Source organism: Erinaceus europaeus, chromosome 11 (assembly GCF_950295315.1).
Source record: "Erinaceus europaeus chromosome 11, mEriEur2.1, whole genome shotgun sequence".
Lineage (NCBI taxonomy): Eukaryota > Metazoa > Chordata > Mammalia > Eulipotyphla > Erinaceidae > Erinaceus > Erinaceus europaeus.
The window spans coordinates 4,798,141-4,825,100 of record NC_080172.1 but is presented as its reverse complement, the minus strand read 5'-3'; the positions used below and the strand labels follow the sequence as shown (position 1 = coordinate 4,825,100).

The 26,960-nt window shown below is 44.7% G+C and overlaps 1 protein-coding gene across 3 annotated transcripts in view; it reads left to right on the top strand.

The window, feature by feature from the left end:
* Positions 1-26,960, top strand: part of DMGDH (dimethylglycine dehydrogenase) — an 86,296-nt gene that overhangs the window by 28,264 nt on the left and 31,072 nt on the right. For all 3 annotated transcript variants that reach the window (XM_007519036.3, XM_060201080.1, XM_060201079.1), the window contains exons 8-14: positions 7,716-7,885; positions 9,198-9,351; positions 13,378-13,543; positions 14,310-14,440; positions 16,064-16,281; positions 19,737-19,894; positions 23,068-23,127. In XM_007519036.3, coding sequence (XP_007519098.1) covers positions 7,716-7,885; positions 9,198-9,351; positions 13,378-13,543; positions 14,310-14,440; positions 16,064-16,281; positions 19,737-19,894; positions 23,068-23,127 — 1,057 coding nt within the window. The remainder of the gene's footprint in view (positions 1-7,715; positions 7,886-9,197; positions 9,352-13,377; positions 13,544-14,309; positions 14,441-16,063; positions 16,282-19,736; positions 19,895-23,067; positions 23,128-26,960) is intronic.

Genomic DNA, 26,960 nt, shown 5'->3' with positions numbered 1-26,960 from the left:
AATGTTCTCACTTTTCCCCTCTTCTCTCTCTGGGCCCTGATGGAGTTGAAGTTCAGAGCCCATTGGTCATCTTCCTTTAACATTTCTCCCCTGTTGGGAGCATGGACCAACATTCTTTTTAGGGGGTACAGAAGGTGAGAGTTCTGACTTCTGTAAGTGCTTCTCCACTGGACATGGGTGTTGGCAGGTGGATCCACACCCCCAGCCTGTTTCCCTAGTGTGGTAAAGCTCTGGGGAGGGGAGGTTCTGGGACACATTGGTGAGGTCGTCTGCCCATGAAGTTCAGGATGGAATCATAGTGGTGTCTGCAACTTGGTGGCTGAGAGGTGGTAATATATAAAGCAGGATGAAATGTTTAATGCTTTTTTCTTTTAACAATTTGTATTAGTCTATAGTTAGATACAACTATTTGTTCTTTAATATTTATTTATTTAAATGTTTTTTATTTTATATGATAGAACAGAGAAATTGAGAGGGAAGAAGGAAGTAGGGAGGGAGAGAGGCAGAGAGACACCTGCAGACCAGCTTCATCATTGGTGAAGCTTTCCCCCTGCGGTAGGGAGACCAAAAAGTAGGAATAGAGCAGTTGAGAATGGGGGTCTTAGAGTTGGAAGAAGTAAGAAAACCTGTTTTAGGTATGTTCCAAGGGGCTTATGACTTTCATAGTTTTTGCTTGAATTTGACAGCTAACATGGAGTTGGACAAAAATACTGTCTGAGAAGATGGTGTCAGAGTTGAGAATAGAACTAGAAAGTTGGATTAGGGCAGAGAGTATCTCCCAATCCCAAAGAAAATCTATGAATAAGGGGCAGAGTAGGCTGACCCAGCCTTCCGTTAGAGAGTGGGGAGTCCCTACCATTGCTGCTCTGCAAGGAGGGCTTGGTCCTGGAGAGGCCCACAGGAAGGCTTATGATGATGTTTCTGATGGAAATGACCAGTGATGGTGGAGAGAGGGATCTGTGAGAGGTCTAGGCCATTATGATATTTCTATTGTTGGTAACTAGAATCTAGAAAAAAGATGTAGGATTGGAAAACTAATAAGCAAACAGATGTCCAGACAGCATTCCTCAATATCACAAAGCTATTCTGGGGTTCTCTAGATGCTGGGGAGAAGAGTTCTGTTCATATCTCAGAGCTGAGAAATAAACTATTACACCATTAGTAGTGAGAGAAAAGAAGGGAAATTGGGGAGTCGGGCGGTAGCGCAGTGGGTTAAGCGCACCTGGCGCAAAGCACAAGGACCGGCATAAGGATCCCGGTTCAAGCCCCCGGCTCCCCATCTGCAAGAGAGTCGCTTCACAGGCGGTGAAGCAGGTCTGCAGGTGTCTGTCTTTCTCTCCCCCTCTGTCTTCCCCATCTCTCTCCATTTCTCTCTGTCCTATCTAACAACGGTGACATCAATAACAACAACAATAATAACTACAACAATAATAAAAAAAAATAAGGGCAACAAAAAGGAAAATAAATAAATATAAAAAAATTTTTTTAAAAAAAGAAGGGAAATGGAGTGATGGATACACAGCTTATCTCAAAGCGAACTTCTGCCAGATGTCTGCCATGCTCTCCGCCTTGTCTCCTGCACAGGCCACTTTGCCCTGTACCTACAGCCATGCCAAGTATAAACATCTGAAGGGCATACATGAACAGCTCAAGGGCATGCATAGTTGAATGTTCTCTCCCCTAGTATGTGGACCACTCTATGTCAGACTTGTTTCTTCCGTTTCTAGTGATTATATCAATTCTGTGTTTACTCTGCAAATCCTGACATTACCCCAGGATGTGGGCATAATTCAGGGGTATCAGATAAAGCCTTGGTTAGCCTGAAGGGCTTTTGACCTGCTATCTGTGTCTACTGTGAAATTAACCAAACGCCACTATGGAGGCTGGAGGTGAAATTTACAGACGTTGAGAGAATTTCTGACATGTTCAGTATATGTAGTTGTAAGTTGTTAAGTTTGGCAGAGAAATAAAGGCCTTGTAATTCAGGAGTCTATCACGAAATCAGGGGTTCTCCAGCACCTCTAGATTTTGATTTGGAGGGAGCTAGGGAACCTGTTTCAGTGTTGTTCTGTGTCACTGTGGTGCAACTAACCCTTGGAACTGACAACCTGCAAATCTGCTTACGTCCTGGTGCCTATGTGCCTTACACAGATTGCCGTCAGCTAAGTCTGTTTTACTTTTGATCTGTCATTCCTCTAACACCTTTTTCTTCTTGGTATTTTAACACGATGCTCAAAAGATATTATATGCATTATATTGAATTCTATCAAGTTTTCTTGGCGTAGAACAGATTTCAAACTGCAACTTTAAAGAAGAGACAGCGGTGTAAAATGTAAGATCTAGGGGGGGGTGGGCGGTAGCGCAGCAGGTTAAGTGCAGGTGGGGCAAAGCACAACGACCGGCATTAGGATTCTAGTTCGAGCCCCTGGCTCCCCACCTGCATGGTGGGGGGTCGCTTCACAGGCGGTGAAGCAGATTTGCAGATGTCTGTCTTTCTCTCCCCCTCTCTGTCTTCCCCTCCTCTCTCCATTTCTTTCTATCTTATCCAACAACAATGTCAGCAATGACAATAACAACAACAATGATAAAAAAGGGCACCAAAAGGGAAAAAAAACAGTCTCCAGGTGCAGTGGATTTGTGGTGCAGGCACTGAGCCATAACCCTGGAGGCAAAAAAAAAAAAAAAAAAAAGATCTGGCAATTGGCTAGAATGATAACTGCAGACCAGACACTCAAAAAGCTGAGCAGTCAGGGCATTTGGCAGAAGCAGGTCCTTCAGATGGATGCTGGAGTAGCAGGACCTCATTCTCTCACTAGGTGTGCAGAAACTATGTCCGCTATGTGTGTGCCCTCCCCTGTCCACTCCACACACCACTTCCTCACTGGCTCCAGTCAGGCAAAGCTATACTTTGCTATGGATTATGCAAGGGCCCAACTGCCATAGTGTATCACTTGTATACTGTGAGGTTTCCATTGTCACACCAGTTAATTGTGGACCAGCATCACAGAGAGAATGTGCCCATGCTCATGGTGATTGCGTGACGTGTCTAAGGCCACACAGCTAGTCGTCACAGAATAAGCATCAGGCCCCCCGGGGTCTTTTAGTCCATGTTTTTAGGTCTTTAGTCACAAAACCAGGATAAAGCCTTTGTGACACTCAGTTTTCTGTCACTCTGCCTATAACTTGTTAATGGTTACAGAGTGAAGGTTAGCAAAGATCCCTTTTATTTGCTTTCTTTTCTCTTATGTTTATTTTCCTTTTTGTCACCAGGGTCATCTCTGGGCCTTGGTGCCTGCAGGATGAATTCACAGCTCCTGGTGGCAATTTTCCTTCCTCCCTCCCTTCCTCCCTTCCTCCCTCCCTTCCTTCCTCCCTTCCTCCCTTCTTCCCTTCCTTCCTTCCTTCCTTCCTTCGTTCCTTTCTTTTCTTTTCTCTTTTTCCTTTTCCCTTTTATTTGAGAGGACAGATAGAAGTTGAAAGGGGAGGGGTAAGAAGGGAAGGGGAAAGAGAGACATCTGCAGCCCTGCTCCACCTTCATGAAGCTTCCCCCTGCAGGTGGGGGCCAAGGACTTGGATCTGGGTTGCATCACACGCTGATGCGCTCACTGTACCGGACCCACCACCGTCTGGACCCAGAATATTTACTTCAAAAGTAAATTCTGTTTTGCCCAGGATTAACCTCAAACCAACACTCTACCTTATTTCTCGGCTCATGTGCATAGATAAAAGGGAAAGAAGATGACAGTGTGGGCGGCCAGGTGGCAGCACGGTGGGCTAGGTGCACATGGTGTGAAGCACAAAGACCGGCGTAAGGATCCCGGTTCGAGCCCCCGGCTCCCCACCTGCAGGGGAGTCGCTTCACAGGCGGTGAAGCAGGTCTGCAGGTGTCTGTCTTTCTCTCCCTCTCTCTGTCTTCCCCTCCTCTCTCCATTTCTCTCTGTCCTATCCAACAATGAAATCAATAACAACAACAATAATAACCACAACAATGTCAACAAAAGGGAAAAAGTAGCCTCCAGGAGCAGCGGATTCATGGTGCAGGCACCGAGCCTGAGCCCCCGCAATAACCCTGGAGACAAAACAAAACAAAACAAAACAAAGAGCACATAGTACCAAGCACAAGGACACAGGTTAGAGCCCCCGGCTCCCCACCTGCAGCAGGGACCCTTCACAAGCAGTGAAGCAAGTCTGCAGGTATCTTTCTCTCCCTCTCCCTCTCCATCTCTCCCTCCTCTCTCAATTTATCTCTGTCCAGTACAATAAAATGGAAGAAATGGTCACCAGGAGCAGTGGATTTGTACTGTTGGCACCAAGCCCCACCAATAACTATTGAGGCAAATGCAAAAAACAAAAACCAGAGAGAGGGAGGTGGGGAGGTGCCTACAGACCTGCTACACCGCTGTGCAGGTGAGGAGTAGGGACTCAAACCCTGTCAGGCACTCGTTTTCTTTAGATAAAGAGATAGAGAAAGACAAAGAGACAGAGCAAGAGACAGCACAGCACTGGAGTTTCTGCTGGTGCCACAGCCCCTCATAAAACTTCCCTTTACATGGTACTCCCTTGTGGGGTCTGGGGACTTGAACCCAGGTCCTTGCGTCTGGTCAAGTGAAAGCTCGGCTAGGCGGGCTATCTGCTGGCCCCATGTGTCTCGTTACCACTATACCTCCAGAAAAGTATGAATTGCTGCCTTTTGTTTTCTTGAGAAATAGCCTTATAATAACTTTAGGTATTTGTGTGTGTGTGTGTGTGTGTGTGTGTGTGTGTGAGTGTGTGTGAGTGTGTGTGTGAGTGTGTGAGTGTGAGTGTGTGTGTGTGTGTGAGTGTGTGTGTGAGTATGTGTGTGAGTGAGTGTGTGTGTGAGTGTGTGTGAGTGTGAGTGTGTGTGTGTGAGTGTGTGTGTGTGAGTGTGTGTGTGAGTGTGTGTGAGTGTGTGAGTGAGTGTGTGAGTGTGTGTGTGAGTGTGTGTGAGTGTGTGTGTGAGTGAGTGTGTGTGCGCGAGTGTGTGTGAGTGTATGTGCAAGTGTGTGTGTGTGCAAGTGTGTGTGATTGTGTGTATGTGTGTGTGAGTGTGCGAGTATGTGTGTGTGAGTGTGTGTGCGAGTGTGTGTGAGTGTGTGTGTGTGAGTGTGTGTGTGCGCGAGTGTGTGTGTGCGAGTGTGTGTGAGTGTGTGTGCGAGTGTGTGAGTGTGTGTGTGTGTGCGAGTGTGTGTGAGTGTGTGTGCGAGTGTGTGTGAGTGTGCGTATGTGTGTGTGTGAGTGTGTGTGCGAGTGTGAGTGTGTGTGTGTGAGTGTGTGTGTGCGAGTGTGTGTGTGCGAGTGTGTGTGAGTGTGTGTGCGAGTGTGTGAGTGTGTGTGAGTGTGTGTGAGTGTGTGTGTGAGTGTGTGTGAGTGTGTATGTGTGTATGTGAGTGTGAGTGTGTGTGTGTGAGTGTGTGTGCGAGTGTGTGAGAGTGTGTGAATGTGTGTGTGTATGTGTGTGAGTGTGTGTGTGTGAGTGTGTGTGAGTGTGTGTGTGCAAGTATGTGTGTGCAAGTGTGTGTGTGTGTGCGAGTGTGTGAGTGTGTGTGTGTGTGAGTGTGAGTGTGTGAGTGTGTGTGCGAGTGTGTGCGAGTGCGAGTGTGTGAGTGTGCGAGTGTGTGTGAGTGTGTGTGAGTGTGTGTAATAGCTAAACTGTCCATCTTGTTATGAGGAAAGTTTTGTTCAAATCCTAGTCTTGGTTCACTGCCCCCAAACTCTTAGAACCTGTGATCTGTTAAGCTGCTGTCCTTGTGGGTACTACTAGAGTTTTTTTGCATTTTGGTGTTTGCTCCTGAAGCTCCTCTCTCCACGGCCGCCTATTTGTTCAGTTCCTCAGAAGTGTTTCTTGACAGGAATCTGAGAGAACTCTGCCCTAAAGTTCTTTATTAAACAGAAGCGAGTAGGAGGAGCTACACAATCAGTGCTCAGCTGTGACCCTCTGTCCTATACAAAACACTTCATTTGCCACATTCTGTTTTAAAACAGCTTCACGGAGAAAAGAGAAAATAAACCCCAACTTATAGGTGAACCATGAGATAAAAAGTCCAGGATCAAGATTCTCTCCCCACCCTTTCCACAGGCCCAGGATGAGTGCCTCTTTGAACATCGCTAAGATCCTTGCACGGAAGTCAGGACTCTGCTTCATGCAAGCTTTCCTTCCTTCCTTCCCTCCTTCCTCCCTTCCCTCCTTCCTTCCTTCCTTCCTTCCTTCCTTCCTTCCCTCCCTCCCTCCTTCCTTCCTTCCTTCCTTCCTCCCTTCCTCCCTTCCTCCCTTCCTCCCATCCTCCTTTCCCTCCCTCCCTCCTTCCCTCCCTCCTTCCCTCCCTCCTTCCTTCCTTCCTTTTTCTTTTTCTTTTCTTTCTTTCTTTCTCTTCCTTCTCTTTCTTTCTCTTCCTTCTCTTTCTTTCTTTCTTCCTTTCTTTCTTTCTTTCTTTCTTTCTTTCTTTCTTTCTTTCTTTCTTTCTTTCTTTCTTTTTTGCCTCCAGGGTTATCACTGGGGCTCAGTGCTGGCACTACAAATCCACTGCTCCTGGTGGCTTTTTTTTTTTTTTTCCATTTTATTGGATAGGAGAGAAATGGAGAGGGGAGGGGGGATATAGAGGGGGAGATCGAAAGACACCTGTAGACCTCCTTCATCGTCTGTGAAGCTTTCTGCTTGCAGGTGGGGAGCCGGGGGCTCCAACCAGGATCCTTGCTCTTAGTACTATGTGCGCTTAACCCACTGTGCCACCGTCCGATCCCAAAGCTTTCTGTCAGTGTTCAGTAGGGCTGACAAAGTACCAACTGCATTTGCCTGTTTTCTGTCTTCCATCTTCTCCCTAAAATGAGCGTCGTGACTAAGCTAATAGTGATCTTATTTTGTTGTTGCAGATACAAATCTCTGAAACTACACAGAGTTTAACTTCAAGCTATCTAGCCAAACACATTCAATTTAGATGCCTACATGGGTATATTCTGAGGAAGAAAAATTATAGCCCAGGGCCAGGGTGGTGGCACCGTTGGCTAAGTGCACTTGCTGTCATTCAAGCTTCTGTGCCCCGTCTGCAGGGTGGAAGCTTCATGAGCAGTGAAGCAAGTACTGGAGGTGTCTGTCTCCCTCTCTGTCTCCCCCTCCCCTCTCAATTTTTCTCTGTCTCAGCAAACAAATGGGGAATAAAGAGGGTAGAGATGGCCATCAGGAGCAGTGGATTCATTGTGAAGGCACCAAGCCCCAGTGATGACCCTGGTGGCAACTGAGAAAAAAAAAAATATATATATATATATATGTAGCACAATTATTATGCTAATTGTATGCTTTGAATAGCACAGAACAAACACTTCAACTTCAAACCCTATAGAATATTTGGATGTGGGAGTCGGGCGTTAGTTTAGTGGGTTGAGCGCACATGGCACAAAGCGCAGGGACCAGAGTAAGGGTTCCACTTGGAGCCCCCGGCTCCCCACCTGCAGGGGAGTCGCTTCACAGGCAGTGAAGCAGGTCTGCAGGTGTCTGTCTTTCTCTCTCCCTCTCTGTCTTCCCCATCTCTCTCCATTTCTATCTGTCCTATCCAACAACAGTAATAACCACAACAATGATAAAACAACAAGGGCAACAAAAGGGAAAATAAATAATAAAAAATTTTAAAAAGAATATTTGGATGTCTCATTATTTGAACACAACATGTGTTGGTAATAGGATATTTATCTCTGTTTGAAAGATATGGCATAATCCACGCTGGTGGTGTAGGGAAATACCTCAGTGACTGGATCCTGCATGGAGAACCACCTTTTGATCTGATAGAATTGGATCCCAATCGCTATGGCAAATGGACAACGACTCAGTATACAGAGGCCAAAGCACGAGAATCATATGGATTCAACAACATTGGTAAAACACAAATACCCCATGTTCTACAAGATGTGGTACCTCTAGCTTTAGATGTTTTTTTTTTTCTTTCATCTGTTAAATATGGTGGGAGTGGTGAAGGATTAAGAAATGCATTGTGTGCGGCCCGAGAGATGGCTAGTTCACTGGGTAGGGTGCACGCTTTGCCGTGTTCAGGACCTGGCACCACATGGGAATAACAACAACAACAACAACAACAAACACCTAGATGCTGTGGTTCTCACACTCCCATCTCTGTCAGCCTATCTGGATGAAAAAGAGGTCCCAGGAGTGGTGAAATCATGAATGTGCAGGGCCCTGGACTCTGCCAAAATATATGTGTGTGTGTGTGTGTGTGTGTGTGTGTGTGTGTGTCTGTGGGTGTGTAATATGGAGATATAGGGGGTGGGGTAGATAGCATAATGGTTATGCAAAGAGACTTTCATGCCTGAGGCTCCAGAGTCCCAGGTTCAATCCCCTATACCACCGTAAGCCAGAGCTGAGCAGTGCTCTGGCAAAAATAAAATAAAATAAAAAATATATATATATGGAGATATAAAGTCAACTCATATTTGTGACCTTTGGAGAACTACTGCAGTTTCCATTGAAGGGGATAGAGACACAACTCTGGTGGTGGGGACGGTGGGGAATTATATTCCTATTACCTTATAATTTTGTAAATCAATATTAAATCACTAATAAAAGTGCACCATGCTAAGATACAATAAGACACACACACACTATATATATATATATATATATTATGGTGTACATCATTGATTATAAATTTAAAGTATACTTTTTTTTTTTATACTTCCAGGGTAATTGCTGGAGCTTGGTGCCTGCACTACGAATCCACTGCTCCTGGAGGCCATTGTTTTCCCTTTTGTTGCTTATTTTTGTTATTGCTGTCATCATTGTTGGATAGGACAGAGAGAAATGGAGAGAGGAGGGGAAGACAGAGGGGGAGAGAAAGACAGACACCTGCAGACCTGCTTCACCGCCTGGGAAGCGACTCCCCTGCAGGTGGGGAGCCGGGGGCTCCAAGTGGAACCCTTACTCTGGTCCCTGCGCTTTGTGCCACGTGCGATGAACCCGCTACGACACCGCCCAGCTCCCTAAAGTATACTTTTACTTTGATGATAAAATATAAATGGCACCTTTGGGTTGTTTTGTTTTTTTTTTTACATAAATTCAGTGCATATATGTGTATTTAAATGAGCATGTGCGGGTGTCCACTTTGTGAGCTCCTGTCTTCACTGGATGTTGTAGTTTGGCTTCTGTGCTCCTGAAAACTCTGGTTTGTGTTTTCCAGTTGGTTATCCTAAGGAAGAACGTTTTGCCGGGAGACCGACTCAACGAGTCAGTGGGCTTTATGAGACCCTGGAGTCCAAGTGTTCCATGGGGTTCCATGCAGGGTGGGAGCAGCCACACTGGTTCTACAGACCAGGCCAGGACACGCAGTATCGGTGAGCGAATACTGAAGCCGTCTATGACCCTGCTTGCAGCGTGACAGGCGTGGCGCCGGGATGGAAGGGCCTCAGAGAAGTGCTGTTTCCTGCCGGGACCCCTGCACTCTGCTTCTTCCCAAGGCCCCACTGTGGTGCGCCTGGTTAAGCGTCCACATTGTCCTGCGCAAGGACCCGGTTCAGGCTCTCCACTCCCCACCCGCAGGAGGGAAGCTTCATGAGCTGTGAAGCAGTGCTACAAGTCTCTCTGTTTTATTATATCTATCTATCTATTTATTTTTATTTATTATTGGGCAGAGAGTGAGAAATTGAGAGGGAAGGGGGAGATAGAAAGGGAGAGAGACAGGGAGACACTGCAGCCCTGCTTCACTACTTGTGAAATTTTCTCCCTACAGGTGGGGGCCAGGGGCTTGAACCTGGGTCCTTGCAAGGTCCTTGCACTTAACCGGGTGCACCACTGCCTGGCCACATGTCTCTTTTTCTCTTTCCTTCTCTATTTTGCTCTTTCCTCTCACTTTCTCTCTGTCCTATCGAAAGAAAGAAAGAAAGAAAGAAAGAAAGAAATGAAAGTGTACAAACTATTGTATTTACTGTTGAATGTAAAACATTAATTCCCCAATAAAGAAATTAAAAAGAAAGAAAGAAAGAAAGAAAGAAAAAAAGAAAGAGGGAGGGGGAGATAGCATAATGGTTATGCAAACAGAATCTCATGCCTAAGGCTCCAAAGTCCCAGGTTCAACCCCCCCACCACCACCATAAGCTAGAGCTGAGCAGTGCTCTGGTGTTTCTCTCTCCCTCTGCATGTCTCTCAAAAATAAAATAAATAAAATATAAAAAAAGAAAGAAAGAAAAGGGGGGTCGGGCGGTGGCGCAGTGGGTTAAGCTCAGGTGGCACAAAGTACAAGGACCGGCATAAGGATCCCGGTTCGAGCCCCCGGCTCCCCACCTGCAGCAGAGTCGCTTCACGGGCAGTGAAGCAGGTCTGCAGGTGTCTGTCTGTCTCTCCCCCTCTCTGTCTTCCCCTCCTCTCTCCATTTCTCTCTGTCCTATCCAACAACGAACAACATCAGCAATGGTAATAATAATAACCACAACAAGGCTACAACAACAAGGGCAACAAAAGGGGGAAAAATTGGCCTCCAGGAGCGGTGGATTCATGGTGCAGGCGCCAAGCCCAGCAATAACCCTGGAGGAAAAAAAAAAAAAAAAGAAAGAAAGAAGGAAGGAAGGAAGGAAGGAAGGAAGGAGCCATTGGGAGTGGTAGATTCATTGTGCAGGCATGCAGGCACCAAGCCCAATGATAACACTGGTAACAGTAAGAAACGAAACAAAAACCATTTTCTGGAAGTAGAGACATTAGTCTAACCCCGATGACACTGGGACACATGTAATTAGAAAGTCCTACAGCCAGCCCAGGTGAAGTCTCCACTTGGCATTTTCCTAAGAGAGCACCCTCTCCAATTTCACATTTGGTTTCAGTCGGCTTCTAAAGGGTTGTGTGTATGTGTGGTTTAGGATGCCTGGTCACATTCCTTAGTATCACAATATGAAAAGTAGGAATCTAAGAATCCTGCTAAAGGGATGTTGGGTTTTTACATTTCTTTTATGGAACTGTTGAATGCAAGTATGTATGCACGAAGTCACACACAATGTGTGCACAGCTGGTGAGTTCAAGGGAGAGATTTTCTGTTTCTTTGCCTCGGGTTACTGCTGGGGCTGGATGCCTGCACTACAAATCCACTGCTCCTGGTGGCCATTTTCCTTTCCTCTTTCTTTCTTTCTTTCTTTCTTTCTTTCTTTCTTTCTTTTTCTCTTTCTTTCTTTTTCTCTTTCTTTCTTCCTTTTTTTTTTTTTAATTGGATAGGACAGAGAGAAACTGAGAGAGGAGGGGAAGACAGAGAAGGGGAGAGAAAGACAGACACCTACAGCCTTGCTTCATCGCTTGTGAAGCGACTCCCCTGCAGGTGGGCAGCTGGGGACTCGAACCTGGATCCTTGCACGAGTCCTTGAGCTCCTTACTATGTGCAATTAATCAGGTACGCCGTTGCCCGGCCCCTGAGGTAATTTTCTTAGCATCTTAAATTGTGATAAAGAATAAGGCATGTCACTAAAACAGTTCTCTCAAGGGCTATAAGATGATGTTTTCCTTAAATGACAGTGATTGTATATTGTTTTCTCATAAGAGTCCACAAATCAACAGAAAAACAAGTAGCAAATCTAGATATTCAGTTACCTCCTTTCTGACTTTTACAGAATTTTGGTATCTACTTTAAGGAGGGTCAAAACGGTATCGTATTTTGTCGTAGTATGATAGAGGGCCAGGTATTGTGTATTGTCAGGGCCAGTTGCTGATGAATGAATCTGAGGCCTACAGACAGCCAGTCTAAGGTATCTGTGGACAGCATACTGGTGTGGCTTTTCCTAAATGAGTCAAGTAGATCTACTCTTCACTTTGTGCAGTTTAGGTATGTCAGCTTCGTCTTCCATTTTAATCATTAAACCACTGGACACTCATTTCCCAGACATCTTGCTCTGAAGTTAAAATACCACGTTAACAATCTACTTACACAGTAGAAAGGATTCTGCTGAATGATTCAGGAGACTTTTGCTCCAGGCCCAGTTCTGTCATTAATGTTTGCAAACATCTCGGATAGTGCTGTTATTTTTTTGTTATTTTTTTTTCTCTCTAAAAAAAAAACCCCAAGATGTCAGGTCTGAATTCTAAACTCAAGCATTGCCTGGGAACCTGTTAGGATATAGCCTCTGTGAACTGGAGGTGATTATCCCAGGGGAGTAAGGAGGGGGGGGGGGGTCCATGACAACTGCTGGGTGGTTTTGCTCATATGTGGAATGGAGAGAACTGAAACACATGGACTTGCAAAGATTTAATAATGAGACTGTTTCTAAGACTTGTCGAGAACTCTGGTAGTTACTGTTGCAGGGGAGAGGCCCAGAACTTTGATGGCGGGTGCTGTGTGGGACTCTTCTCCTTTGATCATATAATCGTGCAAACCACTCTCAAGTTACTAGTAAAAATGCTGTAAGTATCTGAAATAAAGAATGCAGTCTCTTGGACACAGTTCCAGATCTGCTGTATTTTCTTTCTTTTTATTTCTTTATTGGGGGATTAATGGTTTACAGTTGATCTGCTGTATTGAACAAGGGCTGGTAAGATAGCAGAGTGGTTATATAAAAGACTGATGCCTGACACTCTGAGTCCTAGGTTCAATCCCCAGCACCACCTTAAGCCAGAGCTGAGTAGCACTTTGGCAATAAGTAAGTAAGTAATTAAATAAATGAAGAATCACTGGATAAGATAAATTCACTTTTATATCTTCTGATTTAGATGCATAAAAATAAAATAAAATATTTATTATTTATTTTGATTTCTTTATTGGGGGATTAAAAGTTTACAGTCAACAGTAAAATACAGTAGTTTGTACATGCATAACATTTCCACATAACAATTCAACCCCCACGAGGTCCTCCTCTGCCATCCTGTTCCAGGACCTGAGCCCTTCCCCCACCCCAGAGTCTTTTACTTTGGTGCAAGACACCGACTCCAGTCCAAGTTCTTCTTAGTGTTTTTCCTTCTGATCTTGTTTTTTAACTGAACAAATATGAGATGATCTCACTTATAGACAGAAGTCGGAAAAAATTTTTAAAAGGCATCTGAAATTGATTGCTACACGGTTGATTGGCTTCTCAGCTACCTGCTAGATCTGAGAGCCCACGTGTCACCGTATGTTCTTTCTTTTTTAAAAGTTCATTTGTCGGGGATGGGTGTAGGGCATCATCTTATTTTCTAGTTAACTAACATTAATTTCTACTTCAATCTCTATGAAATGGGTCATGGGCTTAGATAAGTAACTTTTAAAAAATCAGATTCTACCAAACATACATTTTTAGAGCAAAATTTTAGGTTGCATCATATTTCCCAACTGTTCCTATTTCTAGATGAGTAGGGTTTATTAAGATAGCTTTGCTTTTCTGAAAATGAATGATAATTGTGACATTATGTTTCAGGCCAAGTTTTCGCCGCACAAACTGGTTTGAGCCTGTGGGTTCTGAGTATAAACAGGTCATACAAAAAGTAGGGGTGATTGACCTAACACCATTTGGGAAGTTTACCATCAAAGGCCAAGACTCCATTCGACTGTTGGACCGTCTCTTTGCAAATGTTATTCCAAAGGTAACTGACCTGATGTGGGTACAAGGTCTAGGATTCTGGTGACAGGTGTGCTCAGCCATGTGTACCACCTCTCCGTCCCCTGAGGCCTAGGACGCTGGTTTGTTTAGTCGCTAGCCACTAGCTAGAAAAAGCCAACATTCACCCGGGAATTCCTATGTGAATCCGAAAATAAAAGTTTCCAATTTGAATTTTAGTCGAATGAATTTTTGTCTGGAGATCTTGTGACTTCGCTTATTGTGTCAGTAGAAACTATAAAATCAGTCAAAATAGAATTTTTATGACGAGTAATGTTCAAGGTCATTTAACTTGAGAACTTACATGCTGGTCTTGGGTTTAGGCTTATACATAGCTTTCAATAAATTATGAGATTCAGGTGTACAGTTGATACCCACATTAAAAAAAAATTATTCCCTTTTGTTGCCCTTGTTGTTTTATTGTTGTAGTTATTATTGTTGCTATTGATGTCATTGTTGTTGGATAGGACAGAGAGAAATGGAGAGAGGAGGGGAAGACAGAGAGGGGAGAGAAAGATAGACACCTGCAGACCTGCTTCACTGCCTGTGAAGCGACTCCCCTGCAGGTGGGGAGCCGGGGCTCGAACCGGGATCCTTACCTCAGTCCTTGCGCTTTGCACGTGTGCTTAACCCGAGGTGCTACCGGCGGACTCCCGACACCCACATTTTTAATGTATAGGCTCTGCTGCAAGATAAAATGATTGTATCTCACTCGGAGGTCATTTCAGTTTTCTTTTTTTTTTTAAATATAGGTGGGTTTTACAAACATAAGCCACATGTTAACACCAAAAGGCCGAGTGTATGCTGAGCTGACGGTTTCTCATCGGTCTTCTGGGCAGTTTCTGTTAATAACAGGTTCTGGCTCAGAGCTGCATGATCTCCGGTAAGTCTGCCAGTGAGAGCATTTCTCCACATTAGCACAGGCTGCACCCTGTCCTGAGCTCTCCTTTCATTAGTAGGTGTTGAGATTACAGCTTTAATTCTTCAGCCTTATCATTTCAGATAAACTTCATGTCTTTTAGGAAATTATTTGAAGTAAGGGTCCTTGTTCCCCCCCCCAAAGGTAATCCATTGGCAGGTTTTTTTGGGGGGTTCAAATAATATTAACTTATCTATTAGGCATCATCAATATGCCAGGACCCCTTTTTTCTTTATTGGGGGGGATTAAGAACCCTTTTTATACACATTATTTATGATCTCAATTATCTTTATCCTCTTAAGTTCTTAGTCCTCTGGTGTATAGCTGGGCCTAAAGTTTTGGCCTACCACTTCAAGCCTGCAAATGAATCTTTATTTAGCTACTCTAAAATATGCAGTATTTAAAAATATATCTTTATTTATTTGTTAAAGATAGCCAGAAATTGAGAGGGTAGGTAGAGGTACATAGAGAGAGGGAGAGAGAGAGGGAGAAGGGGAGGGAGAGGGAGGGGGAGGGGAAGGGAAGGGGAAGAGAGAGAGACATCTGCAGATCTGCTTCACCACTTGTGAAGCTTCCCCCCTACAGGTGGGAACTGGGGGCTCACATCTGGGTCCTTGCACACTGTCACATGTGCACTCAACCAGATGTGCCACTGCCTCACCCCCAGGTCTGCAGTATTTAAGCCTACTATCTCAAAATTATTTGGAGCAGTGTGTGTGTGTGTGTGTGTGTGTGTGTTTTCCTAACATCTCACGCAAGTGCAATTTTGTGGCTCTCTGCCACTATTGGTGGAAGAACTCTCTTAGTCCCATGGGTGGTTCCTCTCCCTGATGCTGGGGGCTCCTGTCTGTATCCCCCCCCCCCTGCCTCATGGGACATATGTGCCCTCTATTGGCTGAGCCATCTCCCAAGCCCTGGAATATTCTCATTTTAAAAATGTCTTATTCTGATGAATTCTCACTCTAGATGTAAACTGATCCAAGTTATATCATCTTTCCCATTCAGACTGTGTTGGGGACCATCCTAGTACTTAGCTCTGTGTAAACCCAGATGATCATTCTGTGTTAGACTCACATAGCTCCAGGCTGACTCAGTGAATTAGGATTTCATCCTATAACTGGCTTCCAGTAATTCATCAAAACTCAGAAATCACATTGACTCTTTAGAGGCTTTATCTTTCCCTTTTGATTGCTGCAGCAATTCTGTGTCTGTACAGCGTGTCTCCTGCATACAAGTAGTAGAGAAGAATTGGATTTCGTTTGCTCTCTGAAGATGGAGTCATTTTTAACACAGCAGGGAGGGATGTCACTACTGAAAAGAACTGTGAAGCAGAGCATATTTGAACTGGCAAATCCTTCTGTGCTGTGAAAAATGACTCCTCAACTTATAAGTGGCTGGTTTAAAGACAATCACTTAACATATATGGAAGTCAGTTTTCTCGGCTTTAAAAATTAGGTGATTATATAAAATTCTACTCTGGGGACTTTCTGGCAAATCTAGACAGAGAGTGTATCTTCCAAGTGATATGTTGTTACCAATAAGTGGTATTCAAGCAGAATTTAACACAATGTCTATGTCTCAATGCAGATGGATTGAAGAAGAGGCAATCAGAGGCAGATACGATGTTGACATTCAGAACATTACTGATGAGCTTGGGGTCCTTGGAGTTGCAGGACCTTATGCAAGACAGGTTCTGCAGAAACTGACCTCTGCAGATCTTAGTGATGGTGTTTTTAAGTTTCTTCAAACCAAGTCTTTAAAGATTTCCAACATTCCCGTCACCGCTATTAGAATATCTTATACAGGTAAGCAGTGGATAATAATTAGCATAAGTCTCTAAAACTTAAAAGAAGCTATCAGAAGAAGTGTACTTGCACACATGTTTGTACACACACACACACACACACACACACACACACACACACTTTTGCTGTTACTACATTGGAGGAAGGCTTTTCCCCTGTTCATGCGAGGTCTGAGAGTCATTTCACAGATTTCTAATAGTTCTTCCAGTCATGGACCTTTGTACTTTTTGGAAAGGTGAGTAAGAACATGGGAAGAAGGTTGTTGGAACTATTGGAAGGGATGACACAGTGTTCCAGCCAGCTGACACTGCCTCCAAGCATTCAACCTGATCTCCCTTATGGAGTGTCACCCAGAGAAATCATCCTGAATGCACTGAGAGTAGATCAGGCCTCTCTCGCAGAGTATTACTCCCATCCATCATTCCTTCCAGGCTGTGAACACACTAGGGAAGTGTTTGTATAGTACTTAGCCTTGTGGATAGTCACATTTAGTACTAAGCTGAATGCATGCTCTTCAGTTGCCCATTAAATTCTGGGCTCACTTTTAAAATTAAAAAAAAATTTATTTATAAAAAGGAAACACTGACTAAACCATAGGATAAGAGGGGTACAACTCCACACAATTCCTACCACCAGAACTCTGTATCCCATCCCCTCCCCTGATAGCTTTCCTATTCTTTAATCCTCTGGGAGTATGGACCCAGGGTCATTGTGGGATGCAGAAGGTGGAAGGTCTGGCTTCTGTAATTGCTTCCAAGCTGAACATGGGCATTGACAGGTCGATTCATACTCCTAGCCTCTCTCTTTTTTCCCTAGTGGGGAAGGGCTCTGGGGAAGCGGAGCTCCAGGACACATTGGTGGGGTTGTCTGTCCAGGGAAGTCTGTTGGCATCATGCTGGCATCTGGAACCTGGTGGCTGAAAAAAGAGAGTTAACATACAAAGCCAAACAAATTGCTGACCAATCATGGACCTAAAGGCTGGAATAGTGCAGATGAAGAGTTGGGGAGTCCTCCATTTTGTAGGCATTAGTAGGCATATTTTAGTTATATTCCAAAGGGCTTGTGGCTATACTAGTTTTTTTTTTTTCCTTCTTTTTTCCCCTGAGCCTGAAATCTGATATGCATGTGGATCCAAGTTATTGTCTGGGGAGATGATGTCATGGCTGGAAAAAGGACCAGGAAGCTGAATCAGGGAAGAGAGTAGCTCCCTAATATGGGAAAGGGGTATAAATATTGTTGACTGTAAACCCCATCAATTTTAATTTTTTTAATCACTGGGGCTTCACCACTCCAGGCCTAGATTTTTCAAATAAAAAGAGAAAAGAAGGGGCCGGGTGGTGGTGCACCTGACTGAGTGCACATGTTACAGTGCGCAAGGGTCCGACATCCTGGTCCCCACCTGCAGGGGGAAAGCTTTGCGAGTGGTGAAGCAGTGCTGCAGGTGTCTTTCTTTCTGTCTCCCTTTCTCTCTCCCTCTACCCTCTTGATTTCAGCTGTCTCCAAGCAACAAAGCTAATAAAATTCTAAAAAAGAAAAGAAAGAGAAAAGAAAGGCAGAGAGGGAAAGAGATAAAGATACTCCAGTCCCAAAGCTTCCTGCAGTGCAGTGGGAACCAGCGGGGTCACACACATGGCAAAGCAGGTGCGCTGTGCAGCCCGGCACATTGCGGACTCCCTCCAGCCCTCTCTGCTTTCATGGGCACACGCTGTGGCCAGGCACTCGTACCAAAACAGGGCGTTCATGTTCTGGCTTTGTTCTGAGAGATGCATTGCCATCACTTCTCAGCAACGGCCGACAACTGGAACACACAGTCCTAAAGAGCAGAGCACCTCCTGGGTTTCTGCTCTATCTTTCTCCTGTGCTTCCCTTCCTTCACCTAACCTTGACAAAACTGCGAACAGACTAAAACACAAGCAGTAGGGAAGATAATCTGGCTGGGTTGTGTTTCATTCCCTGCTGCCACCATTCCCGTGGTGCCCGACATGGCTCAGTGGGGAAGTGGTGAGTGAGGTGGCCTCGGGGGCTGTGGCTACCTTACAGTGAAGACTGACTTCAATGACTCTCAGGTTTTGAAACCTTGTGATTCTTCTTCTTTTTTTTTTTTTTATTTATAAAAAGGAAACACTGACAAAACCATAGGATAAGAGGGGTACAACTCCACATAATTCCCACCACCAGATATCCCATCCCCTCCCCTGACAGCTTTCCTGTTCTTTATCCCTCTGGGAGTGTGGACCCAGGCTCATCATGGGATGCAGAAGGTGGAAGGTCTGGCTTCTGTAATTGCTTCCCTGCTGAACATGGGTGTTGACAGGTGGATCCATACTCCCAGCCTGCCTCTCTCTTTCCCTAGTGGGGAAGGGCTCTGGGGAAGTGGAGCTCCAGGACACATTGGTGGGGTCATCTGTCCAGGGAAGTCTGGTCGGCATCACTCTGGCATCTGGAACCCTATCCAGAGAATCCTAGGTCACAGGCTGCTCAGCTTGCTGGAGCTCACACCAGCCGCTGCTTCCAAGTCGCCGTCTTCGAAACCTTGTGATTCTTGAGCGAGGGGTTGGGAGGCTGAAGCATCTAGATCTTGAACGCCTAAATTCTTGAACTACTGATTTCTTACTGTGTTATGAAAGGTCAAGGTCAAGGATCAGCATTAACTCCTGCGTTGCTGCCTTCCTTTGTCGTGAGAAAAGACTCTAGAAGCTGTCTGCATGGAGAGCAAAATCGGCCACGAACAAGCATCTGTGATAGCGCAAGTTCTTTTGCGGTGGGGTTTATTTTTTACAACAATTTTGTGGACTAGTCTTTTTCTTTCTTTTTTTCTAGCACATACACACTGAAACTCCTGCTGTATGTCTTAAGAGTTGCACAGACTTATTTATTTTTTTATTTACTTACATTTTTAGACAGAGACAGAAAGGTAAGGGGAGATATAGTAGTGAAAGAGACCCCAGCACCGGAGCTTCCTTCAGTGCGGTGGGCCGGTCTAGAACCTGCGTCGTGTACATACCAAAGCAGCACTCTATCTAGGTGAGCTATTTTACTGGTTCTGTGAAGTGAACTAGGTTTTTTTTTTCTTCTTCTTTTCTTTTTTCATTAGGGGGGTTTAATGGTTAACAGTAAACAGTAAATACAGTAGTTGGTCCATGTGTAATATTTCTCAGTTTTCCACATAACCCCCCACCTGGTCCTCCTTCGCCACCATGTTCCAGGACCGGAACACTCCCCCCCCCACAGAGTCCTTGACTTTGGCGCAACACACCCGAACTTAGTCCAGGTTCTGCTCTGTGTTTCCCTTTCTGTTCTTCTTTTCAACTTCTGTCTGTGCATTTTTAAAAACTCAACAATGACAGTCTCCCACGAATGGAATCTCTCCACTTGCTTATGTGTTTTAGCCAATTCATGTGGGTCCTGCTGTCCTTCGTCCTGACTTTGATGTGGCCCTTCTGGGCTTATTTCAGGTGAGCTGGGCTGGGAGCTGTATCACAGGCGAGAAGATTCCGCAGCGCTTTATAAAGCCATCATGAACGCAGGCGAGGAGGAAGGGATTGGCAACTTTGGAACTTACGCTATGAATGCCTTGCGACTGGAGAAAGCCTTCAGAGCCTGGGGGTCGGAGGTGGGAAGTGCTGATATCGGCATCAGAAGCTGATGCTTAGCGTGTCTGGTTTTTTTGGAAATGGGTTGGGCTGAGCCATGTTAACCTGAACTTTGGCTGTATTGTTAGCTAGTGCTATTTAATTAGGGGGAGCAGGTATTTCTTTGCAATTCCCCAGCTAAAAGTTCAGTGGAATTGTAGCATGATATTTATGCCTGGCAGAGAGCCATCGACATGTCTGTGTGTGTGGAGCTGAAACTGCTCCAAGGACAGCTGCCTGCCACTCACGATTGAAGGGCCAGCTTTCACAATCTCGCCTCTTCCTTCGATACATGCCTGTCTTCATTTCCTTCTTTCTGGGCCCTTTCTGGAGGGGAGGGAAGTGTTTTTTCAAGGGTAGGGTTAATGGTCTAAAATACTCCCACCATTAGTAATGGGAACTAAAAGTTTCTATTTGTATTTTTACATACTATTTTCGTATACATGACTTTACTTACCCCTCCAACTGTCTCCAGAGAGTATCACAGAGTGATTCTTGAGCAAGAAGTTGAGGGCTGGGAATATCTATATTATCTCTATTCTACACACACCCACACTAAGATTCAGAGATCAGTGGGGTTCGTAGTACACAGAAATAGTCAGTCTTTTTCAATTTCTGTTCTTCTATTTTATCTGCAACATCTACTCATAACAGCTCAGAGGTGTTAACTCTCCAAAACTCGTTTGCTCATCTATGAGGGATCTCATCTTTACAGTTACTGCGCACATTGTTTTGTTGATTTACTTTTCATTGCTCCCAGGGCTATCACTGGGGCTCAGCACCTGCACCATGAACTCACTGTTCCTGGTAGCCAACCCCCTTTTTTTTTTTTTATTTGATATGACAGAAATTAAGGGAGAGAGAGAGAGAGAGAGAGAGAGAGAGGGAGGGAGGGAGGGAGAAAGAGAGAGAGGGACCTGAAGAACTACTTCACTGCTTCTGAAGCTTTTCTTGTACAGGCGAGGACAGAGGGTTTGGACTCTGGTCCTTGCTCATGGTAATATGTGCACACGGCCGAGGGCATCACAGGCCACCCTCCTATAGACGTCAAAGATAAAAAGTGATATACACTGCCTACCACTGAGAGAATGAATTCAGCTGGAGGGCAAAATGAGTTTGAAAGGTTGGAAATTTAATTTATGGGCAGAAGTAAGTTCGATTGAAGGTGGAGAGAGCTGCTCCCTGGGGTAATTCAAAGAAAAATGGCCCTTGAACAAATCATCACTTTGCAGGGTGGTGTCTGGGGCCAGTCCGAGCCCAAAGCTGCTGGGGTGGTCGTCGTCTCCTCCTCCTCCTCCTCCTCCTCCTCCTCCTCCTCCTCCTTCTTCTCCTTCTTCTTCTTCTCCTTCTTCTCCTCCTTCTTCTCCTCCTCCTCCTCCTCCTTCTCCTTCTCCTTTTTTGTATTTTATTTATTTATTTTCCCTTTTGTTGCCATTGTTTTTCACTGTTGTAGTTATTGTTGTCGTCGTTGTTGGATAGGACAGAGAGAAATGGAGAGAGGAGGGGAAGACAGAGAGGGGGAGAGAAAGACAGACACCTGCAGACCTGCTTCACCACCTGTGAAGTGACTCCCCAGCAGGTGGGGAGCTGGGGGCTTGAACCGGGGTCCTTCTGCCGTCCTTGCATTTTGTGCCATGTGCGCTTAACCCACTGCGTTACCGCTCGACTCCCAAAGCTGGGGTCTTCACTGAGGTCGGTGCACCGAGAAAAACAGAGAGCAGCTCTGCTCCGCACTTCCAAGGAGTGAAGCAGCTGCAGCAGCAGCCTTTGGGGGTTGTTTTCCTCTCTCTTCCTTTCCTCTCTCTTCCTCTTTCTTGCCTCTAGGGTTATAGCTTCCTTCCTTCCTTCTTTCCTTCCTTCCTTCCTTCCTTCCTTCCTTCCTTCCTTCCTTCCTTGTTATTGGATAGGGAAGAGAGAAATTGATAGTCGAGAGGGGGAGAGAGAGAGAGGGAGGGAGGGAGGGAGGGAGGGAAAAAGAGAGAGAGAGAGAGGAGAGAGAAAGAGAGAGAGAGAGAGATAATTGCAGACCTGCTTCACCACTTGTGAAAGTCCCCACTGCGGATGAAGAGTGGGGCTCGAACCAAAATCCTTGCTCGGCTCCTTTGCGCTTAGCACTATGTGTGCTTAACTGGCTGAGCCCCCAGAATTGTGTCTTTCCTAGTCCTTGTTTATTTTTCCCGCTTTCTCTCTCTCATCCCTTTTCTTAGCTTTTCTCCATTCCAGGTCCCTCCAGAGTCCAAGCAGTGCCAGCACGCCCTCTAGTGTTCATAAGGCAATGATAATCTATGTTTTAATTTTGTATTTGGAGAAATTATGAAACTGAGCACATGAAAAAATAGTTCTCCCTCTCAAAAATAATTGTCACTGTGCTCAAGCTGACTAGAAAATACATATTAAATTTGTAACATGTCAAGTTTATATAACGCTCCTTGTCTCTATAGAAGTGAAGTTTTTTTTTTTTTTGAATTTTTAAAGTTTGACGGCTTTATCTGGGGTTTACACCAAATTTTCTAGAGGAAAAAATAGAATGAAAGCAGCAAAGAAAATACACAAACACTACTAGCCCCTGGTCTCAGTCTTAGAGTAACTTCAGCTCCAGCTTGAAATATATTGGGACTATCCACCCACATTTTCAAGGACTGAGATTCAATGTCATTTTTTTCTTTCTCTTTTTTCCACTTCCTGTTCTCTACAGAAGCCTTTTGCTACCATCTGCTTTCTCCTTTACTTAACCTGATTCTCGGCTAATTGTGAGACGGATAAGTAAATTGCCTATTAACTTTTCAAAACCTAACTATATAAATCATTGCATAAAACATATGGAAGTCTGTTTCTGGAAAGAGCATCATGATCATGCTGTGGTAACCCTCCTTGTGCATGTGGTGATATATTGTATTATATTTTAACAAGTAGCATGGAAGTGATGTGCAAATTTTAGTTTCTAATATGACATTCAAATAACAATCTCTGCTTAAAGACTGCATTTGAATTTTAGATTGAAAATAACTCTAGAAACCAGTCCACAATTTTCCTTAAAAAAAAAACTATCTCCAAAACTCACAAAGTTCTTTCCCTAAAACAGTAACGTATAAAGTGAGGTGACCACAATGACCTGTACTCACTGAAGATTTAAAAGTATCTGCTTTTCTTTTAGATGAACTGTGACACAAACCCCTTGGAAGCCGGGCTGGACTATTTTGTAAAACTAAATAAGGTATGTTTGTATTGCAAAGTGTTCCTTAAATAAGTTTTATGATTATGATTCTGTTTTGACATGCTTTAAAATTTGACCAAGTGTTACCTGAACTAAGTAAGCACTACCTTAGTCCCTCAGATTAAGCTTCTGTCAGAATCTGATACCATCTCAAACTTTTATGCACCAGGCCCTGGTGCATGATGGTGGCTGGGGGCCACCATGTCAAGCTGAGAAATCTTAACACGCGTATCGATAACTGCACTTACTGCAAGCCATCAATTCCCCCAGTACAAGAAAGCTCAAGCTACAGCAGGTCACTTACGGACGTCAGACACTAGAATCCAACCACTTTAGGTACTAAATCTAACTTCTAGACATTTGCAAAGATACCATGTCAGCAGATATGTTTCAATACTGGCGATTTGTGAAGTGACACATTAGCTAATCAAACAGAGGCATGAACGGGTTCTCTGGCTGTTCATAGCCTCATCCCGGCAGATCTGTTCATCTATTCACCTAAAGATTTTCTTTTAATTTAATTAATTAATTTATTTATTTATTCCCTTTTGTTGCCCTTGATGTTTCATTATTGTAGTTGTTATTTGATGTCGTCGTTGTTGGATAGGACAGAGAGAAATGGAGAGAGGAGGGGAAGACAGAGAGGGGAGAGAAAGATAGACACCTGCAGACCTGCTTCACCGCCTGTGAAGCGACTCCTTTGCAAATGGGGAGCTGAGGGCTCAAACCAGGATGTTAGGCCGGTCCTTGTGCTTTGGCGCCACCTGTGCTTAACCCCCTGCGCTACCGCCTGACTCCCGCACCTAAAGATTTTTGTAACTGCAACGTCTGAGTATAAGCAGTGACAGCCTAACTCAAATCCAAACTGCTGAATGATTTTGGTTTTCAGCACAAAATGGGTGTCCGCTGAGAAGCTAATAAAACTCCAAAGATCAGCATTACGAAGGGGACTCAGACAGGCACACACACACACACACACACACACACCATTCATTCTCTTTTGTTTGTTTGTTTTAATTTTACTAGTAATTTAGTATTGATTTATAAAATCACTAGACAACATGGGTACAACTCCACACTGTTCCCACCATCAGAGTTCTGGATCCCAGTCCCTCCACTGGAAGCTGCAGCTGTCCTCCTCAGGCTGCAGATGTGGGTCAGCTATTATATCTGCAACTATCTGCCTAGATTTGTCTATATTGTGCCCCCCCCCCACTTTTCCCCCTATGGCTCTTCTCCTTTCCAAGTCACACCCACACCTCTTGCTACATCCAAATGTTCCTCCCATTTCCCTCTTCTCTCTCCGGGTCCTGATGGAGTTGGAGTTCAGAACCCTCTGGTCATCTTCCCCTATCATTTCTCCCTCACAGGGAACAAAAATTCTTAAAAAAAAATTTTTTTTATCAGTGATTTAATAATGATCAGCAAGATTGTGGAATAAGAGGAGCACAGTTCCATGCAATTTCTACCACCAGAGTTCCCTGTCCCAGCCCCTGCAATGGAAGCTTCCCTAGTCTTTATCCCTCTGGGAGTCTGGACCAGAATTCTTTATGGGGAGCAGAAGGTGGGAGGTCTGGCTTCTGTAATTTCTTCTCCACACTGGACGTAGACATTGGCAGGTGGATCCATACCCCCAGCCTGTTTCTGTCTTTCCCTAGTGGGGTAGGGCTCTGGGGAGGTGGGGTTCCAGGACACACAGGTGAGGTCGTCTGCCCAGGGAAATCAGGATGGCATCATGGTAGCATCTGCAACTTGGTGGCTGGAAGGCTGTAAGATATAAAGCAGGACAAAATGATTAAATGAACAGGAACCAAAAACAGGGATCTTGGCACACCATTCATTCTCAAAGTGCAGTCTTCCAAACAATGGCACCAGAAATACCTGGACTCTTTTTGCATCTGTGGTGCCACTGATCCTAGCCAGCTGTTTCATTCACATAATGAAAGTCCAAGAGAGAGATTCCAGGGGCACATTGGCAGCAACACATCCCCAAGCCATGACCCTTTCCTGTGGCTGTTGGGATGATGTGTGTGTGTTGTGTGTGTGACAAGGGCCCTGCTGTGGGGAGCTATCTCTGGCCTTGCAGCTAAGCTTGAGAAGGCCCCAAATCAATAGTCATTGTGGAGATGCATATTATGATGTCAGTTTTTCCTTCCTTCTAACTAACTCATCTGCGGAAGTCTCATAGTTAAGAATAATATAACGCCAGTGTTGTGGACCAAATGCTTATGTTTCTCCAAAATTCAGCTTTTGAAGCCCTACTAATGCGTGAGGTGGTACTATTTGAAGGAGGGGTTGCAAGGGGAGTAGCTAGATTTAAAACCAGGTCAGGAGCTGTGCTTCCATGTTTGAGGCTAATGTCATGAAAAGCAGAAGAAATTTCAGCTTGTCTCTTCAGGTCAGGAAGGGGGCGCTCACAGATGGTGGGACTGAACTGGCTGCCACTTGGATCTGGGGCTTTGATGCTTCTAGAGCTGGGAGAAATAAGCTACCATGTTCCAGGCAGCCAGGATGTGACATTGTTATCTTACCTGCAGCTGACTCAGATATCCTTTGCCTTAGTCGCTACAGGAAACTTAACAGGCGCCTTAGTGGTACTAGAGAGGGTGGCTGCTGCTGTTTAAGATACTTGTCAGAACTCCAGAAACAGAGGCCAGGAAGTGGTGCACCCAGCTGAGCACACACATTCCCTGTGCAAGGACCTCGGTTCAAGTCCCCTGTCTTTACCCGTGGTGGTGGTGGTGGAGGGAGTTATAAGCAGTGAAGCAGTGCTGCAGAGGTGTGTGTGTGTGTGTGTGTGTGTGTCTTCTCAGTACCTCTCCATTCTACCAAATAAAGGGAACAAAGTGTGGAGGGAAATAGCTACCAGGAGCAATGGATTTGTCATGCAGGCACTGAGCCCCAGTGGTGGGGGAAAAAAAAAAAGAATTCCAAAAATAAACTGCTCTGCCCTAGATATGAATAAGTCAGAGTAGAGGCTGTTTTCTCACCCTGTGGAAATATGTCAACATGTGCATATGCATCAGACTAAGGAAACTTCAGGATCCCTGCCTTAGTGCTCAGAGTCTGAGCTGAAATACGAACATAAATGTGTACCTATCAAAGTATTCGATTTTAGGCAAAAGATCTTCCTAAAGAGCTTTAAAGGGAATATCTTTCAGTCAATTTTCCCTGTGAATTTCATTTTTATGAGCTGCCATCTGCCTTCAGACTAGATAAAGCAGGTGCTTAGAGTTTGTGCAGAGCCTCTTAGCAGATTGCCCCTTCTCCAAACAGAAGTCTTAGTCTAGCTGTTTCAGATAAGGACAGAAACAGTCTGACTCAGAATGGGAAAGCTATCAGGGGAGGGGAGGGAATACAGAGTTCTGGTGGTGGGAACTGTGTGGAGTTGTACCCCTCTCATCCTATGGTTTAATCAATGTTTCCTTTTTATAAATAAAAAATTAAATTAAAAATACAAATAAAGACAGCAACGAGATACCAAAAGAATAAAAGAAAAAGAAAGGGTCTGACTCTTGAAAGCAGTAAAGTTCTGTCGGTCACCAGTGTGTAAATAGAAAAGTGACTCTCTGCATCAGTGTGTGGGTGTTATTCCTTGGAGCTCTGACCTAGGTAAATGATCTCTCTCCTTACACTGGACCATTAAAACGCCTGTAGGGTTAAAGGCAGGCACAGACTGTTTTTATGTCTTCCTTTAGTTTTTTTCCCATAGCCAACACTTGGCTCAGACTGTTTGATAGACAAAGTTTTGATGTATAGTAGTTTTATGATCTCTGAGCTCTTGCTTCTCAGTCTGGTGTCACAGAGTTAACTTCTAATATTTCACTGGCCGA